Source organism: Mauremys mutica, chromosome 2, assembly GCF_020497125.1.
Source record: "Mauremys mutica isolate MM-2020 ecotype Southern chromosome 2, ASM2049712v1, whole genome shotgun sequence".
Lineage (NCBI taxonomy): Eukaryota > Metazoa > Chordata > Testudines > Geoemydidae > Mauremys > Mauremys mutica.
In genome coordinates this window covers 62,421,219-62,441,497 of record NC_059073.1, presented here as the reverse complement: position 1 = coordinate 62,441,497, position 20,279 = coordinate 62,421,219, and the positions used below count along the sequence as shown (strand labels likewise).

The following is a 20,279-nucleotide window of genomic DNA, read 5'->3' as shown; positions in this document are numbered from 1 at the left end:
AGGAGGGCTTACTAGTGAGAGGGGTAGGAGGAAGGAGAGGGAGCTCATGGATCGAGTGGATTGAGAATTATCCAACTAAATGTTTTTTCATTAGAAAATGTTTATATGTTGAAATTGAAACTGTTCATGAAAAAGGGTCAGTTTGAACAAATCTCTTTATTCAAAAAATTTTGGGGAAAAAAGTTTGGAAATGATTGAAATCTGTTTTCAACATTTTCTAAATGCAAGGTTTCATTGTCTGATGGAAGAAGCAGGTGGTGGGTGGAGAAATCAGGTAGATGAAGGAGGGAGGAAGTCGGTAGTTGGTTGCTTTTTATGTTTTTCAAGATTACAGGATGATAAGTATCTTCATAGCAAGTCAGAGAGCGGGTTTTCAGTCCTGCTTCCTTCTCTAACTTTTGTTCCTTTTCCCTGCTCTTCAACTCCAAGCTGTTTGAGCACACTGTCTGTTCCCAGTGCTCCTCCATTTTCTTTTTCAGTCGGCTTCCATCCTTTTTGTGCCACTGAAAATTACCTCACAGAAGACACTAATGACCTCTTCCTCATCCAGTCTAAGGGTGATATCTCCTTACCCATTATTCTTGATATTTCTACAGTCTTTGGCCTCTCAACCCCCAACTTCTACTTGAGACCCTTTCATCTTTGGGTTTTTGTGTCTCTCATCTTTTCTTGGCTCTCCTCTGACCTTGCTGACCACTTCTTCAATGTAGTCTTCAGTGAACCCTCTTGTTCCTTCTCCTCTCCTTTCTCTCTTGTGTTTGCTATAGTTTTGTCTATAATCCTTTCATTTTCTTCACCTGACTTCTAACCCCTGGGTGACCTCATTTGCTCCCATGATCTCTCATACCATCAATATATTGCTGACCTGCCCCATCACACTTCTCAATTCCTAATCTCTTCCACTCTGTTCAGGCTCACATCCTTCCTCACCTTTCATTGTCTTGTCCTGGATATCATACTGCTTCTTCAAGCCTATCAACATTTCATCTTTACTCCTATATAGTTCCCTCTGTCTCATTTCTCCTCCCCCCTCCCAAGAAAATGCTATTATCCCCTCAGTCACTTAAAAGCCTTGGGGGTTATCTTTCACTCTTTCCTTTCTTTCTGTCCTCACATCCTGATTATTATTTAGTCTTGTCACTTCTCCTTCTGAAACTTTACTAAAATCCATTGCTTCCCCTTTTCACTGCTGCTAAGGCCTACATTCATGTTTTGGTTCTCTTTCCTGGATTACTGTAACCTCCTCTCTTCCTGCATCATTGACTCTCTCCCTACCCCCATCAATCTGTACAGAATGCTAAAATACTCTTCCTTTTCTGCTGCTTTTGCCATGTCACCCCTCCTTATGTTGCTTCACTGATTCTCTGTATGATGTTAAAATGCTTCAACTTCATTTTCAGGTCCCTGTACAACTGACCCCTTGCCAACACCTTTTTTCTACATACAGCTCTCCTTACAACCTATGCTGCATCATAGCTTCTTACCTTGCTGCTCCTTCCATCTCTCTCTCCCACTTGCATCATCATGCCTTTTTTCACGCTGCCCCCATGTGGTGTTTAGATGCTGCTTGTATTATTAGAACTGGGAGCACTGGCTGTTGGGAGTCTGAAAGGACAGGAAACAGGAAGGAGGAGGGAGGAGTTGAGAAGGCTGAGTGAGAGTAACAGAGGGTGCAGCAGCAGCATGGTACAGAGGATTCCACTGTAAAAATAAAGTCCTGTTGAAGTTGTTAGTACATTGCCTGGTTGATACAACACCCCATGTGTGTGATCTCCCTTTCCCTGTGTCCAAGGGTGCATTCAAATGCCTCATTTATAACCCACTTAATTCATGATGCTTCTACAGCTGATGTTTAACCTAGTGCTATCTGCTTCTTTTTTTTTTGCTCTGTCTTATTGCTAAATATACTGATCTATCATTTTAAGCTTCATTCACATTTGTTTTGCATATTCTTATTTGGAATTATATTATTTTCTTCCCCTTAATTATCTGTTGCCATCATTTCATCAAGTGTTTAATTTAATTTAGATTGTGAGCTATGTGGGGCATGGCTCTTGCCTTTGAATTTCTGTAAAACTTTACACAAATGTACTGTTCTTTTTATAAATATTAATAACAGTAAAGACAAATGGAGGCTGAGTAGTGTTTCCAGATCTTCTGATGTGCAATTTTTTGGTGTGCAAGCCTTTAACAGACAACCTTTTTTTCTTAAAATCATTGGGTCAGATTCTCAAGTGGTGTAAACTGATATACCTTTATTGACTCCATTGTTGTACTTAAGGATTCTGCAGGAGTGAGTAATTGAGAGAGTTGTTAGGGGAGTATGTTGATTGACAGACATAGAAAAATGCTGATATATCCCTCATTGTTGGTTAGCAGAAGCAAACGGTTGAGAAAAGAGGGGTTTATGTGTATGATATATTATAATGCAAATGATGTGCCTGGGGAAATTAACAATGCGTTTCCTAAAAGCTATTTTTCATGATGAAGCCAGGCCTTGGCTGAGCATTACAATTTGTGGAAAAGCTATTCATTTTGTTTCAAGCATCAGGAGGCATAATGTTGGTTTTCTTTATTGTATTTATTAGAACAGAAAATACATTATTTTCATGGTAATGTTTTGGTTTTTTTTAAATTCAGTTGTATAAATGTTATATAGAAAAGTATATTTATAATTGCGTACAAAACAAACTATGTTAAAAACATTATTTAGGTTGTAAAGTCAAGCACTCAAAAGTTAGGAAATGCCAGATTTGCTTTTGCTGTGCAATCTTAATTCTCTCTCCTTGTGCATCCATTACGTGCACTGAATGAGACTGGAAAAAAACAGTATTATGATCATGTAACTAAAAACTGTGCCATAATTCACATTCACAAAGAGCTGAATTAAGATTGCATGAGCAACTCTGTATCTGTCATTTACTAGTTTTTGTGTGCTTTTTGATGATTTTGCAACTGTAGCGGAGTGGCTATCCGCTCCCGCCTGGTGGGGCTTTAAAACAGCCCTGGGAAGGGGCTTTTGGCTGGGCTGATTGGGAAAGTGGCTGCAGCTGGGGGCCACGCCCCAACCTGAGGAGCAGGGCCTTATAAAAGGCAGGGAAGCCAGGAGCAGTCAGTCTCTCTCTGCTTCCAGAGAGAGATGGGTCTGGCTGCTTAGAGGCTGAGAAAGTACCTATGGTGAAGCAGGGCTGGGGAAGGGCTGAGGAGCTAGGGAAGCTCCAGCCTGGAAAGCCCCAGGCTGCGGCCTAGAAAAGGGCAAGAGGTACTGGGGGTTGCAAGAGACAACCCAGGAGTAGGTAAAGCAGCAGGTCCAAACCCCTTTTGCCTGTGATGAGTGGGCGATGCTGCAGTCTGCCCCAGGGTGTGGGGCTAGACCATGACTGTCAGTGGCCACTACTGAGGCAAAGTGGTTTGGACCTGCTGCTTTACCTACTCCTGGGTTGTCTCTTGCAACCCCCAGTACCTCTTGCCCTTTTCTAGGCCACAGCCTGGGGCTTTCCAGGCTGGAGCTTCCCTAGCTCCTCAGCCCTTCCCCAGCCCTGCTTCACCATAGGTACTTTCTCAGCCTCTAAGCAGCCAGACCCATCTCTCTCTGGAAGCAGAGAGAGACTGACTGCTCCTGGCTTCCCTGCCTTCTTATAAGCCCTGTTCAGTTTGGGGCGTGGCCTCCAGCTGCAGCCACTTCCCCAATCAGCCCAGCCAAAAAGCCCCTTCCCAGGGCTGTTTTAAAGCCCCGAAGGGCAGGAGCGGGTAGCCACCCCGCTACAGCAACCTACATATTTTTATTTAAAATATTTCTTATAGAATTTTCTAGTTGGAAAAAAAAAAAAAGGAAAAAGGAGAAAACCAAATGCTATTACATGCAACTGCAACAAGTCCCCTGTTGTTCATAATCAACAAGGTTTGAACCCCAGAACTTTGGCACTGCCCGACTGCTACCACTTGAGCTGCAGGGCTAATTACGTTAGCATTAGAAAGTTGTTATCCCAGTGGAGGGGATGGGCTGCTGGTACCGATCAGAGGAAGCCTGGTTACGTCAGGCTCGCTCTTTCCCCTCTTCTCTGGGAGAGGCCTCATGTGGTTCCCAGAGAGGAATAGATGGGTTCCTAGGACCATGTGCTGAGTCTGCAGATGGCTGTGGAAGGAGCCTGGCCTGGTTTTCCTACCTTGCCTCCCATGCTACAGTTGCTGTAGCAACTCCCAGGCTTTCCCAGTGCAGTGTGTGCTGATGTTGATGCTTTGGCAACAACATGGTCCCAACCTTAGAATGTTCATGTTGAGTTATTATTTTGATATGCTGCCAAACTTTTCCTGAGGCATGCAAGTAACAGAATAACACAAAAGAAGGGAAGTGGTGTTTTTCAAGAGTTTATAACTCCATCAAAATTTGAGTGGCAATACATGAGACAGTGCAAGTGCACTCCTTGGACCCAAGAGCTTTCCACACACCAAATTTCAAGCAATGGAGATGTTAGAGCGTCTCAGAAAAAGGTTTCAACAATCTCCTGTAATAAAAATTTTAGGCAACCTAAATAGAGGAGCTGTTGCCAGCACCCACTATAATAACAGCACATAAAATATGGAAGTATTATCTTGTGATTATGGAACTGGTCTGGTAGTCTGAAGATCTGGATTCTTTTTCAAGCTCTGCAATGGACTTCTTGTGTGACCTTGGGCTAGTCACTTAGGCCCAGATCCTCAAAGGTATTTAGGCTCCTAAATTCCACTGAAATCAATGTAAGTTAGGAGCATAAATAAAGTGGAGATAATAGTATTTCCCTTCCTAACATAATTGTTGTGAGGATAAATATATCAGTGTTAGGTGTTCACATACTACAGCAATAAGTGCCATAGAAATTTTTTTAAATAGTATAATAAATATAATATAAAAATTATTGTAAATTTCTCTCTCACATACATACACTCTCTCGTGTACACTTTTGAGCACCAGAACGAGTCTTCAGCTGAATATTTAGACATCAGTTTCCTGATTCTGTGAACAATAAATTCTGACAGTTACTGATGTTTCCCAGCCTATATATATAATACTTGGCTGCATTCCATCTTATTAAAATGCAGAGTTATTGAAAGAATACCTGCATGTCTGCTGAGATTTATGATAAATCTCAGCAAGCATTTCGGCAAAGGTTTCAGTTTTGGAAAATACCATCTCATTATACAAAACTGGGCTGAATTACGAAAAAGGATTTGCAAAGTATAAAGCTCTGAAGTTATTAGGATGGTTTCTGGCTGGCCTTTGGATTTTCCTGCCTCTTAAAGAAAGTTAGTGGTGAGATACTGTTGACCTTAAATCTTTTTTTATTGCACAGTGGTAGTTAATTCAAGTTTTAATTTATATTTTTCATGAAATGATTTTTGTTGTCACTTGGGTTTTGCAAATATTTCTGCCCAAAGGAAAGGCAGATAATTCTGTTGAAAGATGTTCATTGTAGACAAGGGCACTACTTTTGGTGTGAAATATTGCTTGTTTAGCAGATTTCCAGATAAGATTCATAGACGAAAGTACTAACATCAAAATTTTAAAGACATGTTGTAACTAAAAAGGAAGTAACATTAATGAATAATAAAATGCATAATGCTTGTTCATAAGATAGAATATAGTAAAGTTAATAGATTTGAAAATTTAAGATATTTGAAAACAAAAACATACTATACTGTATGTGCTAATGCTGACATTTCTGCATTTGGAAGAATGGGTTATAGGTAAGGCTACGTTCTAGTCTAGGGTATTTTTAGTAAAAGTCACAGACAGGTAACAGGCAGTAAACAAAAATTCAGAACCCATGACCTGTCCATGACTTTTATTATATACCCCTGGCTAAAACTTGTGTGTGTGTGTGAAGGAGGGCAACCCGAGGGTTGGGGGGGTGGGCGGGCATTGGCGCATGGCCTGGAACCCCCACTGGTGCTGGGATGTGTGTGTGTCTGTGTGGTGGGGCTGGCAGGCTCCCTACCTGGCTCTGCACCTCCCCCCTTAACAGCAGCAGAGTTTCGGTGTGGGAGGGGGTAGGGGGTTGGGGCATGGGATGGGGTGAGGCGGGCTCTGGGCGGCGCTTACCTGGGGGCCTCCCCGAAAGTGGTGACATCCACCTTGCTCAGCTGCTAGGCAGAGGCGTGGCTGCCTCTCCCTCCAGGCACTGCCCCCGCAGCTCCCATTGGCAATGGTTCCTGGCCAATGGGAGCTGCGAAGCCTTTGCTCTGGGCAGAGGCAGCGTGCAGAGCTGCCTGGCCATGCCTCCGCCTAGCAGCTGAGTAGGGGATGTGACTGCTTCCGGGGAGCCCCGCAGGTAAGTGCTGCCCAGAGCCCACCTCACCCTCTCCTGTGCCCCAACCTCCTACCCCCTCCTACAACCAACCTCCTACCCCCTCCTGCTGCTGGGTTGGGGAGGAGATGGCCTGAGACTGCCCCAGCAGCATCCGGTGCGACTGGTGCAGGGGCTGCCTGAGCTGCCCTTGAGCCAGGTGCACTGGCCACTGCAGAAGTCACGGATGTGATGGAAAGTCACAGACTTCCATGACCACTGTGACAAACCCGCAGCCTTAGTTCTAGGTAACCAAATCCAGTCTGAAATCAAAGAAGGTTTTATTATTTTGTTCATTTCTATTTGTACTAAAGTTAACCAATAATTCTTGTGATATCTTCTACTTTATTCAGCTAAAGCCCAGTTAAGATAACTCCTTATTAGGTGGAACCAAGGAAAGCTTTGGAATGGAGACTTGAACTACCTTCTCTGAACTTAGTTTCCTTGGTCACTCCAGGTCAAAACTGAGGTCAAGGCATACTGGTTGTGTAGTGTGGGAAAGCTACAAATAATAGATCGTCTGTGGTTATATAGAGAAATTCAAGCTCCAAGGCTGTCAATCTAACACTATTCAAAAACACTAAATTCACTGAGGACTTCTTCGGCAGGGAATACAATATACGGAAATACAACATAGCTTACAATCTGTGTGGATTTTGATTGTCAAAATTAGAGAAACAATACTTTAAATTCTTTGTTCTTCTGTTTGTTACAGGAAGAGCGGAGGAATTATAGTGGGGAGTCTAATAAAAAACAGTCATATTTTAATTCATTTCATGCTACTCTGAGAGATTTCTCCCCATTATCTATTTCCAGCTGACTATCATAGCAGTGGCCACATTGTTGTTAATGGCTGGAAAATCCACAACACAGCAAAGAACAAATGGTTTGTATGCATGGCAAAAACTTCTGAAGAGAAGCAAGAATGGCTGGAAGCTATTCTAAAAGAGAGAGAGAGAAGGAAAGGTGGGTGAATAAACTTTACATTGCATTTCATTTCTGGCAGACCATGTTACATTTGTATTTTCATTAAAAGTACAGCCAAGTGGCAGGCTCCAGATAGGGCAGATTCATGATGTTGGGTCAAATTGTCTGTGAAGCACTGGTGTAATAACCACTTGAAACACATAAACCAAATTTCAACCAGGAAGGACATCATTGCTGAATGTGACTCCAGCTATGTGTACTGGTAACTTGTGCTATTGTTGCAGTGGTCTCCAAACATTTTATCTCATGCCCCTCTTATCCCATTCTGCATCCCCTCTCCCCTGAGCCAAGACTGGGAGCAGGACTGTGGCTCCTGGAGGGTGGGGCATGGACGGGGTAAGGGTGCCAAGGCTGGGGCCACAGATGGGGGTGTGGCCGGGAGCAGAGCATCTGCTGGGCCCCGAGCGTAGGGCTGGCAGCTGGGACCGTGGGTGTGGGGTCAGCAACCAGGGTACGAGGTGTGGAGCTCTGGGCATGGGCCCGGCAGCCGGGGCCGGGAGTGGAGCTGGGTGGTGCTCCCTCCCCGTTCCCTGTGGGGGCTGGCCTAGGCCTCAGCTGCACCCCCCAACATGTGTCTCCTCTCCCTAGGGGGATGCACCCCACAATTTGGGAACATGTGAATTATGGGAATCTGAAAGCTGCCTTGGTCTGAAGCTTTACAGTCCCTGGGGCAGATCTTCAGCTAGTGCCATTGAGGCCAGTTGAGCTATGACAATTTACACCATCTGAGGATCTGCCCCATAATGTCTGCTAATGTGTCTGTATTTACTGGTGCCATCCTGGGACGAGCTATCTATGCTTTTGAAATGAGCCAGCTGGCTGTATTGGGCCTTCATGCAGATGAGCCACCCTCCAGGTAATGCAAATGACAGCTAGTTCATACCCCCGAAATGCTAATAAATGTGATTAGCCTCAGTTAGTGGCCCACCATTGTCACTGGGAAGGTAGTGTAATTTGATACATCAGTTCTTCATGATCCTGATTTGCAGCAAAGACTATCTTCTGAAGCATAAAACCAGGACATGTACATTTCCCCCTCTCCCAAAAAGTCACACCAGAAATACAAGTATGAAGTATGACATCATCCCTACACCCATATCACACCCCAAGCGGAGGAAGATGAAAATCCACATCTTAGGCAAAATCATTCCTAGAAAGCTAAATGTGGGTGGAAGAACCTTAGACAACATGTAAACCTGATTTCAAAAGTGGCCATAATCCCAGGTACTCACGGGGAACACAGTGCAGGGTAGAAAACTAAGCCAATGAGAGACAACACAGCACCAACTTACATAGCACTAACTTCAGCTGCCAGCAAACATATAGAATCATAGAATATTGGGGTTGGAAGGGACCTCAGGAGGTCATCTTGTCCAACCCCCTGCTCAAAGCAGGACCAATCCCCAGATTTTTACCCCTGTTTCCTAAATGGCCCCCTCAAGGATTAAACTCACAATCCTGGATGCTCAAACCACTGAGCTATCCCTCCCCCCCATATCATAGGAAGTAACAAGATATGGAGTCTTGATGATGAAAGGAAGCATGGCCTTGTGGTTGGGGCATTGGTCTAGGGCTCGAGATTTGGTTTCATTTCATGTCTCTGTCGCAGATTTTCTGTGTGACCTTGAGCAAGTCACTTAATCACTCTGTGCCTCAGTTCCCCATATGTAAAATGATGATAATAATACATTCTTTCTCCCATCCTTTATCTGTCTTTTCTATTTGGGTTGTAAGATCTTCAGGGCAGGGACTGTCTCTTATCATAGGTTTATACAGCACTAAGCACTCCAATCTCCACTGGAGAATCTAGGCATTAATATATAAAAGTACTAATAATAAATATGTAGATGTACTGATAATAAATAATGGTGAACAAGAGGGAAACCCAGGTTCATAAAACAAGAAAGAAATCTATCTGCTTTTGGTTTAGGGCCTTTCATGCAACTTGGTCAGAGAGGTTTCAGCCAATCAGGCCAGACAACCTGGGTACTATCTAACTTGATTTGCTCTGCCTCCTTACTGACATCTGTAGTTCACACATTAAAAGTGAGGCCATTTGAAAAGTGTTTCATGTTGATATGCTGTCGGCTTTTATTACCCATCTTGGTGTTATAAAATTTTGCTGTTGAGTTGCTTCCAGTAGAGAGGTGCCTGATGATGATCAGATCCCTGTGCAGGCTTCACTGGGCCAAATTGGGGATTGGTCCTGCTTTGAGCAGGGGGTTGGACTAGATGACCTCCTGAGGTCCCTTCAAACCCTGAGATTCTATGAGTCTATTAAATGAAAATGCAAGATTTGAACACTCCAGAACTTTGGATTTCAGAATGGAACTTTACAATGTGGGCCCATATTGTCATGTCTGCAGTTTCTCTCAACTAATGGTTAATAGCAATACTTTTGCCACTGAAGATATAACTACAATATAAGGAGGAAGTAAATAGAAAGAGAGAGGGGAAGGGGATGGAATGGCAGATGAAGAGATAAAGAGAGACTGGGGCAACAGTCATATTGGGTCCCAGCACAGAATCTAACAAACTGTTCCTTAAATGCTCATCTTCTGACAACTCATAAACTTGCTCTATCTCCTCCTACCCAGACAATTTCCAAAACAGCTGTATAAACACCTCTTATTCGGCAGGATGTATCAACTTAATTACAAGCAGGATGCCGGATGACTCATGAACCAAACAAACATCTTTACAGAATTCAAATACTTTAAAAGTAACTGTAAACAATTTCCCATTCACCATGAATAAAAAGATGCTTTAATTCTGTGTTTACTTAATGAGACATGAAACCAAATTTTTCTGTTCTATGTGTGTCCAATTCTGATGAAGTTTGCACACACATAACTGAGAACAGAGTTTGGCCCACTTTCTAAAAATCAAAAAGGGGAGAGACACAATTCATTTAATTAGGGTCAGAGTAGTAATAATTTGAAAAATTGTAATATATTCTTTTCCATAGTCCCTCTAGCAACTGTAGGATATAAATTTTATGGATTGTAGCTAAACTTTTTCAAGCTTTTTTACTTACCTTTAAGCAACTTGTTACAATTCCAAATCTAATAATGAAAGAGACCTGGTTGCTTTATCTTTCCATCACAAGTTGTGCTATTGAACTGCTATAACTCCAGTCTATCACTGTGTTGTCTAACAGATCAATTTAGAATAAGGCTTGCTTCTTAAATGCCTTACTTAGGCAGCGCTCTCACTGACTTCCTTAGACGTTTTGCCCAGATAAGGAGGTTATGAGCAGATGCTTTCCTTTGCGGAAGGAACTAATTGACACACAACCAGGAAATCCAACATGAAATTGACCAGTGGAGAAATTCTTATAGTACAGATAATGATTAGAGGAAAAAGACTTGGACCAACTAGGAGTTAAAAAGAAACTGAACACAGAGAATGTTGATCTCCTGGGGTGTTGGTCCCTTTCAACTCCTTAAACAAAAATGACACCTTTTTCTTGCTATGGCAATCTTTCCCAGATAAATAAGGTGAAATGCTAAATCAAAACCAACTATGTGAAAGATATTGAGAGAAATTCAACCTATATTGGTTCCTGAAATCAAGGTAAATGCTACTGAGCAAAATGGAAAATAATGCTATAGCTGAAGTATTGGGTTTATTGTAGCTATTAATCTTCTAACTTGACCTATGGACCAGGACCATTTTATACCACAATGTTTCTGGTGTAATGGGAACTCCAACTATATCAGGAGATTTTATATAAAAAGGATTGCAATACAGTTTGTTGGCTTTTATGCAATCACCTAGGGAATGCAGGAAGATACATTTAAGCTGTCTTTATTAATTTAATAATAATAATAATAAATAATAATAATTTATGATGTTGTGCATTTACTCCTTTATTTTAAAAAATGAAGGCACGTAATGTGAGTGTAATGCATCAGGATGCCATTTGACCCATATATTCTAAGGGCAGTATACTGGTTAAATTATTTTTCCCCAGGAGTGAACATACTTGTATTTGGTTAATCCATTTGTCTGGATTATCAGTATCAGGTGAATGTTTAGTGAGAAACATTTCTGTATCGATGTTAAATGATATATTTTATCAGCTTTTTTCCAACTAATGCCACTATTATCTTTGTTTTGTTTATATTTGCAGATTAAAAAAAATAAATAACCTATTACTCATACAGAAGATTTCCAGTTTTTAAAACTGAAAAAATCTGAACTCAGATAACTTGAGAATATGTTTCTATAAAATACATACAAAAAATTATACATTGTACAATTTTTGCAGAGTTCAGAACCATTTATAGAGAAAGAGGGACGGCTCTACAGTTTTTGCCGCCCCAAGCAGCGTACCGAATTGCCCCTGCAGACGGTGGGGGCAGTCCATGTGCCGTTAGGGCAGCAGGCGCATTCCTGTGGCGGTGGCAGGCAGAAATGCGCCTGCCGCCCTAAGGGCACAAGGACTGCCCCAGCCGTCCGCAGCGGCAATTTGATGCACTGCTTGGGAGCAAAACAACACGGACTGCCGCCCCTTGCAGAATGCCGCCCCAAGCACCAGCTTGGAATGCTGGTGCCTGGAGCCGGCCCTGTAGAGAAAGTAAGTTAGCTGTGATGATTTCCAATAGTTTCTGGGGGCACAAGTCTTCTTGCGTGGTCAATACATCATGTAGTTCAAGGAAAATATGTTCTGAATAGCAATAAGGCTATATTTTACTCAAAAGAAGTAATAAGTAATATATATAAATCATAAATAGAAATTATTGTTTAAAACACAATAAAAGTTGAAAAATGGAAAAAGCTTTTCTCAAACATGGGGGAGGGGAGAATACCCCCCCCACACACACACACTTGAAACCAGTGAAAAGCACAACACTGATATTTCCTACTGTGATATCATTGTAAGAGAGAATAAATATATGCTGTCAGGAACTTTCACTGATTGTCACTTTACTGTAGGGAATTTATAAATAACATTCTAATATATTCTCAGATATTTTTGGAATATTTTATTGTTTATTTCTATGGGGATTTGTTGTTTATATTAATATTAGCATCTAAGTACTCATTAAGGTAATTTAATGTGTCCAGTTATGATGCTGCTTATATACACTTAAATATTTATTTTTTATGCTTGTTATATCTAAAATTTGAAAGATAATGGTGATAGCTGGGAAATGTTTTATAAATACAAAAGCATTTTGGATTTTGTTGGCAGGTTTAAAATTGGGTATGGAACAAGATACTTGGGTGATGATCTCTGAGCAGGGAGAGAAACTCTACAAAATGATGTGCAAACAAGGGAACCTAATCAAAGACAGGAAAAGAAAACTAACTACTTTTCCCAAATGTTTTCTGGGAAGGTACAGTATGCATTTTTATCATTTGGATTTTAAGCAGCTAGAAACATGTTTTAAATCTTGTATGGTATTATCTGTAATTAAGGTTGAAAGAAGCTTCCTATTATAGGCCCAATTTTCTTCCATTCCCTAAATTAACCAAAATTTAAATCAATCTGTCTGAAATTTCACAGGTATAATTTTATTCCAAGATAGAACATTTCTGGAAGATAGATGTACATAAGTGTACATCAGATGAAGTGGTGTCACTTTTTGAACTTGGAACATTTTCCTAACTTATTTAATTTGATTTATTATAACTTCAGAATGGCTTGGCCTCAGAACTGCAAAATTGTTTTAGCTGTCAGTCTTATGCCTTTCAATAACTTATTGTTTGTTTGGAAGGAAGGAAAGTCAGGAGTTATTAAATTTGGTTTATTAGGAGCCCTGCATGTTGGTTTTAAGGACCTTAGAAAGTCCTCTCCTGTTTGAGGTGAGCCTCTTAAGAATGCTATATGACACAGATGGTATAATATGACACTCTAAAAATGAGCCAATGATGCAAAGTTCTGTTCCAGCCTTCATCCTCCACTAACCCTAAGAAAGATTAGCACTTATGAAACATTTACAGACATCACTTAGTGCTTCCACACAAGTACTTAGTGATGTAAGTATTTAACATTGCCCTTATTTCACAGAAGAGAAAATGAAAGCTTGGAGATGATAAATGACTTTTCCAAAGTCACTCAGCTAGTGAGTGTAATAACCAAAATTAAAGCCCATGGGTGAAATCCTGGCTCCAGTTGAAATCAGTGGCAAAACTCCAATTGACGTCAATGAGGCTAGCATTTCACTCCAGCCCTCCTGATTCATAATGTAGTTGGCATGGAATAAGAACATAATGCTCTTTGATGTAAATCATTTGGTCCATAATATTCAAAACTGGCCTCTAATTGTGGGCCCTCAAATTTTGGGTGCACAGTCTAAGATTGCTTAGGACTGTATATTTAGCACCAGGAAAATTATTCATACTTATTGAAACTTCTCTATCAAATAAATATCACTATATTACTTGCTATGCTTGAGAATATCATTTGTCTGTTTTGAGAAAACATTAAATATGCACTATTGTTGCAGTAATGTATCTAAAATGTTTGTTCTTATTGATGCCGTTACTTACTGTTATAAAGAAACACACCTAAGGAAACTCTGGTTTAATTTCCTATTTAGTATAGCAATTAACTGTCTGAATCTTACAAGCTACCAGCAGGCTGATGTTGTAAAGGTGGTGAAGGACATCACAGTTAGTTTTGTGGTATAATAAAAATAGGAGAAAAACATTTTTTTAAATACATGATTTACTAAAGTGGTAGAGTAGACCAGTACATGACAGGGTTTAGGCTTCAACAAGGAATAATATTTTAGAACTGTAACTTGTGCAGTTATATGCCAAATGTGGAGATTAGACTCAATTATTAGTGTGTGAAACAGGGATTTTAGTCTTGCATTAAGTGCAAATTGCAGTTCAATCTGAAGTACAGAGCAGTATCAACACCTCCATACTATATATACAGAAAGAGGGAGAGAGAGAACATGATGATCTAATAGAAAGTTTCTGTTGATAAGATTGGGATGGTAGCTTTAATCATAAGTGGGACAACATACTTGAGTTATGCGGATGATTCCAAACAAGTGCTGATGAACTTTTTATACCACATCACACCATGTTTTAAGGTTACAGGAAAACTATTTTAGAAATACTGCATTGTAAAACATTTTGATGCTATTTGCATCCCTCCACCAGCAAAACCAGGTTACCATGAGAGCAATTGTACAGAGACATATGAACCCATAAAAAACTCTAAAACTGACTGAAAATAGCTTTTCTTGAAGGTCAGATATCAGGATCCTCTTTGGATAGAAGCAAGTGATGGGTTCCAGGGTGGACATGAGTTGTCCTTGCCTAACTTTCCAGCAGTATAAAGTTCCTATTTCTAGCTGTGCAGGGTGATCAAGTATGGGACCTTAAACCTTTCACTGGATTAGTAATCAGTATTGCCTGTCTTCTGCAAGGGGTCAATGTAATGTTGGGAGAAAATTCCATATTTGGGGGAATTTTTCTAGGATGTAGGTTTAAAAAAGACAGGGAGATTGTTCAGAGGTTTAGAAAATTAGAAGCAGTCTCAGAAGAGATGGATTAATGGGCAAAGTGCAGGTGAGGTAGCCAAAGATGTATGATAAATTGTGAATTTTATTTATTGCAAGGTTGGTGCAACTTATCACATGGATATCTTCACCATAAGTGTTGTGTGTATGCAAGTGTGTTTGATATAAGTGCCAACTATGTAAATAATATATTAGACAAAAATACATTTTAAAAAGATTATTAAGGTTGTAAAGTCAAGCACTCAAAGATTGATGTTGTAATGCCAGAATTAGTTTCCCAGGCAATCTTAATTAACTCTTCCCTTGTGCGTAAGCATTATGATACAATCTGTAATGACATGATTATATATGTTACATATTTTATCCCCAGAACCCTTGCCTCAATCATTGCACAGGATGGACAGTGCTCATTTAATGAGCAGTTAAACACTGTTTTATTTTCTCCTTGTTCTTCAGTGTGTGGTTCCAGGCATTATTTACTGCACACTATTCAAACCCTGCTCTGAAGACAGAATTATTAATTTTCTCCTGTGCTTTTTTATGATCGAGGAGGTGCTACTATCCCCATTTTAGAGATGGAGAACTGAGTTATAGAGAGATAATTAAAGTCAAAAGTTTCCGCTAATTCTGGTTGCCCAATTTAAGACAACTGAGACCTGAGTTTTCAGAATACTTGGCACTATATAACACTTTATGTTCAAAGCACAACTCTCATTGATTTGTGAGGACTTGGCACTTCTGCAGCTTAGAACCTGGGGTCTCAAGTTGGGCACACAGAAAATGAGGAACATCCAACTAGTGACCACCTATGAAAAGTTTGGGTTAAGTGAATTTACTAGCATCACACTAGAAGTCTGTGGCAGGGGCAGGGATAGAATCCAATTCTCCAGGGCTGCATCTAACAGTCTAAACCAGGGGTCAGCAACTTTTCAGAAGTGGTGTGCCAAGTCTTCATTTATTCACTCTGATTTAAGATTTCGCGTGCCACTAATACATTTTAACGTTTTTAGAAGGTCTCTTTCTATAAGTCTATAATATATAACGAAACTATTGTTGTATGTAAAATAAATAAGGTTTTTAAAATGTTTAAGAAGCTTCATTTAAAATTAAATTAAAATGCAGAGCCCCCCGGACTGGTGGCCAGGACTCGGACAGTGTGAGTGCCACTGAAAATCAGCTCGCATGCCGCCTTTGGCACGCGTGCCATAGGTTGCCTACCCCTGGTCTAAACCATGAAACAATTCTTTCTCTTCTTGGAATCCCTGCCTCATTCACTACACACTTTCCAGTTTCTTGCACAAATGGGGCAGGGGTTCTCTTGTATTAATTGAAATGGAGTATGTGGATCCAAAGAGTTAAAAGTGCTAATTGAACCCAGTCCCTGTCCAGCATTAAACAATGTTAAACAAGGTTTGCAATTTGGTATACAGAGACCTCAGCCTGCTTAGCACACTGCCAAACACACCATTAAAAATCCCTTTTAACCTTTTATTAAAGATACAGAAGAGAAGGAAAAACATTTAAAGCATTTGAAATCTAAAGTATTAAGTAAGGCTTTCAGTCTAACAGCCCTTATTCCCTTTCTTTCTAGAGCTGCAGAAAGTCTTTAGAAGAAAAAGAACCCCTTGTTTAACAGCCTCTTAGATGGTATTAAAGATGTTAATAACCGTCCTTTGGGGGTGGGGTGGGGGAAGAAGAATTTTGTTGAGATGGGCTGAAGCTGCTGCTGTTGCTCTTGTTGTTAAAGTCCAATCCCATTTCCCAGAAGACAAAACAAGGCAAATACGCACAAAAAAGGAAAGATTAAAAAAAATAGCAAAGGTAGAAAATGCAGCTTCTGTTTCTGATGTTGACTTTCACTTGCATCTACAGTGCTGGAAAAACACAGGCCCAACACACAGTGTTATCAGCATCTTGGAGACCTGACAAACTTGTACCAGAATTGGGGTGTTTAGGGCATTGCTTTTAGCTGCCACTTTCAAGTCACAGGCTTACAGCAGTGTTGCAAAATATAGAGTCTTGGCTGGCTAAGCTAAACTCTTATTAGAAAGAAGAAGAAAGAGAGAGAAAGGAAAGAGAAGAAATAAGATAGGGAAGCAAAAGAACACTCGAGAGGCAAACAAAGTCTCACATCCCAGGTGGTGTTTGGGATTCAGCTGGAACTGGTGGATGTGGAAGTGTCATCTGTGTCCTTCTCACCCAGTCCTGTCTGGACATCCCTCAGGATCAGAATAATGAAGGCCCCCGGGGTCCCAGGAAAATGTGGACTCGCAGCCTTGATGATGAAGCTTGCTCCAGTAGCCATATTTTCTCCCAAAGTCTCTTTCTGTAGGGACCCAAAAAGGGAGTGAGGGGTGGAATAGTCAATCCCCTCATTATTTTATTCACCAATTAAGTCTTAATTCTGACACACTAATTTTGGTTCATTGATTTCTTGTTCCACAATTTTCTCTTTTACCAAGCATAATCTTTACACAGTCCTCGAGTGATATTAGTAGGCCTTTTCATTCTGGACTAATTCAGTCTTTCTGTCTCACTTTTCATACTTTTCCCCCTTTAACATTTGTTGTTATAGGTTATTGTGACCTTTTATAAACTTACCATCACTTTTCACGCTTGAGCTCACAATTAGACCCAATTATCACAACAATCCTACAGACGAGAGACTCCTTCACATACATCCCTGATTCATCCCCAGAGCAGGCCATGCTGTGAACTGAGTAAGTTAGGGATCCTGTGTTAGAAATAGTATGTGATTACGTATTAAAAGCCTGTATTATAATCCAGACACACAAAGGCGGTGAATTAAGGTTACATGGGCAACCTTAATTCTGTCACTTCCTAAGTTTTGAGTGTTTGACTTTGCCATCTCAGTAATACTCTTTTAATATAGTATTTTGTGCGTGTGTAATTTCCTAGGTTACTAATAAAACATGTATTCCATCATGTGGCATCACATTGACACCCACATGCAATATCAGCAGGGTTGGAAACGTTAAGTCTACCACATAGACTTCTGCCACTTGACCTAACAGAGTGACTGATAATGATAGTAAGTTGACATCGTCCAGGTAACTAGAAAAAGATAAGAGACATACTTTGCCAGTGGATTTCACAGATATTTGCTGACAGCAAAGGAATGATGAGACTCAGCAGACTTGGGTTCCATTCCAGGTTCTGCAGGGGAATGTGCTCTTGTGGGTACAGACTCTTTTGGCCTGTATTCATCCCAGTCATGTTTCTTCTCCACCCTGGCCTCTCATTCTAGTCTTAATCTTTTTACCTATCCAGTCCAGTATCCAATCCTCAGGCTTCTCATCCCAGTCCTAGTCTCCTTGCTTATCTGTTCCCAGCCCTGATTCCTTGTCTCCTCCCACACCCGGCTTTTTAGGTCTTAATTCCTGATCTGTCTCTCCCCTCCCTTCTCATCTCCAGTTGCTTACTCTGCCCCTGCCCATGTTTCTGGTCCACAGTAGTTACTGGGCCTTCTCATCTCCTTTCCTACAGATGTCTCCCTCCCATCACCTCCTTTCCCCTGCTTCACTGGTTCTGAGTCCCATTTCTTTGTCCAGCTAGTCCAAACCTCTTCCCACCAGCCTCCAGGGTCCCACTCCCAGACTCTTTTTTTTCCCAATCTATCTTGTCCCCTTTGCATTTGATTTAGGAAATTTCCTCATCCACACTGCCCAGGCTCAGCAGGATGATCACTAAGAACACAGGAGAGAGAATCTTCAGTCTCTCAATTCTGATGCCCCAGGCCCACCGTGGCCTACAGAGCCCAGAGCTGCAATTGCAGAGAGAGTCCTGCTCTGACCCCTGCATCCGAGGCTGGAGCATGACAGAGCATTGCAGCTAAAACTTCCATTGTCACTGAGCAAGTCTCTACTGGGCATATACAAACTGAGATATTTATATACTTATAACTTGGCCAAATTTGGGTGGATTTTCCCAGAGATGTCAAAAAACATATCCATCACACAAAGGACATCTGCCCTCTGCCAAATTTCAAGTCCCTGCTCTAAAGAAGAGAGACATTTAAAGGGTCTCAGGAAAAAAAAACCACCAGGGGCAAGACAATGTATTTTCCTCTAATCTTGTTGTCAGAAGCAGCTGAACTGTTTTGGCTGAACTTTTCCAGAAAAATGTATCCTGTGGCAGACACCCACCGTGGAAAATTTCAGCCTGACAGTTAAAGTTTGGCAAAGTTATAAGTAACTGAAAACACGGTCTTATAATGAGAAGTATCCCTCAACCTTAACAGGAGTGACTACGAGCTCTGCATGTAAGAAATACAAGTGGAAAATGAGAATATGTTGGAAATACTGTTATGCAGAATATGTTGAAGAGTGTTATGTCAGTATGAATACTGCTCATTGCAGTCTGCTAAATGAATAGTGTGGGGAATATTATACAGTATTGCTTTCTAGAGTTAAAGCCTTAAAAATATTGGAATTGTTTTGTATGTGTGTGGTTTTGTTTTGTAATCTAGTGAGTTTGTGTCCTGGTTACTGGAAACTGGAGAAATACACAAATCTGAAGAAGGTGTTCATCTTGGCCAAGCTTTGTTAGAGAATGGCATTATCCACCATGGTAAATATATTTTATTTCAACATATATACATATTTTCAAGATAATTTATGTTTGTATTTCTTGTTATTTTGAACATTCTTTTCTGATTAACACAAAACTGGTTTGTCAGTAGTTAACATCGAAGGGTGAATCATAGAATCATAGAATCTCAGGGTTGGAAGGGACCTCAGGAGGTCATCTAGTCCAGCCCCCTGCTCAAAGCAGGATCAAACCCAACTAAATCATCCCAGCCAGGGCTTTGTCAAGCCTGACCTTAAAAACCTCTAAGGAAGGAGATTCCACTACCTCCCTAGGTAACCCATTCCAGTGCTTCACCACCCTACTAGTGAAAAAGTTTTTCCTAATGTCCAACCTAAACCTCCCCCTCTGCAACTTGAGACCATTACTCCTTGTTCTGTCATCTTCTACCACTGAGAACAGTCTAGATCCATCCTCTTTGGAACCCCCTTTCAGGTATCTGAAAGCAGCTATCAAATCCCCCCTCATTCTTCTCTTCTGCAGGCTAAACAATCCCAGTTCCCTCAGCCTCTCCTCGTAAGTCATGTGCTCCAGCCCCCTAATCATTTTTGTTGCCCTCCGCTGGACTCTCTCCAATTTATCCACATCCTTCTTGTAGTGTGGGGCCCAAAACTGGACACAGTACTCCAAATGAGGCCTCACCAGTGCTGATAGAGGGGAATGATCACATCCCTCGATCTGCTGGAAATGCCCCTACTTATACAACCCAAAATGCCATTAGCCTTCTTGGCAACAAGGGCACACTGTTGACTCATATTCAACTTTTCGTCCACTGTAACCCCTAGGTCCCTTTCTGCAGAACTGCTGCCCAGCCATTCGGTCCCTAGTCTGTAGCAGTGCATGGGATTCTTCTGTCCTAAGTGCAGGACTCTGC

The 20,279-nt window shown here is 41.0% G+C and overlaps 1 protein-coding gene across 4 annotated transcripts in view; it reads left to right on the top strand.

The window, feature by feature from the left end:
• Positions 1-20,279, top strand: part of PREX2 (phosphatidylinositol-3,4,5-trisphosphate dependent Rac exchange factor 2) — a 290,676-nt gene that overhangs the window by 114,005 nt on the left and 156,392 nt on the right. For all 4 annotated transcript variants that reach the window (XM_045007662.1, XM_045007663.1, XM_045007664.1 and 1 more), the window contains exons 9-11: positions 7,140-7,289; positions 12,511-12,655; positions 19,287-19,387. In XM_045007662.1, the coding sequence (XP_044863597.1) occupies positions 7,140-7,289; positions 12,511-12,655; positions 19,287-19,387 (396 nt within the window). The remainder of the gene's footprint in view (positions 1-7,139; positions 7,290-12,510; positions 12,656-19,286; positions 19,388-20,279) is intronic.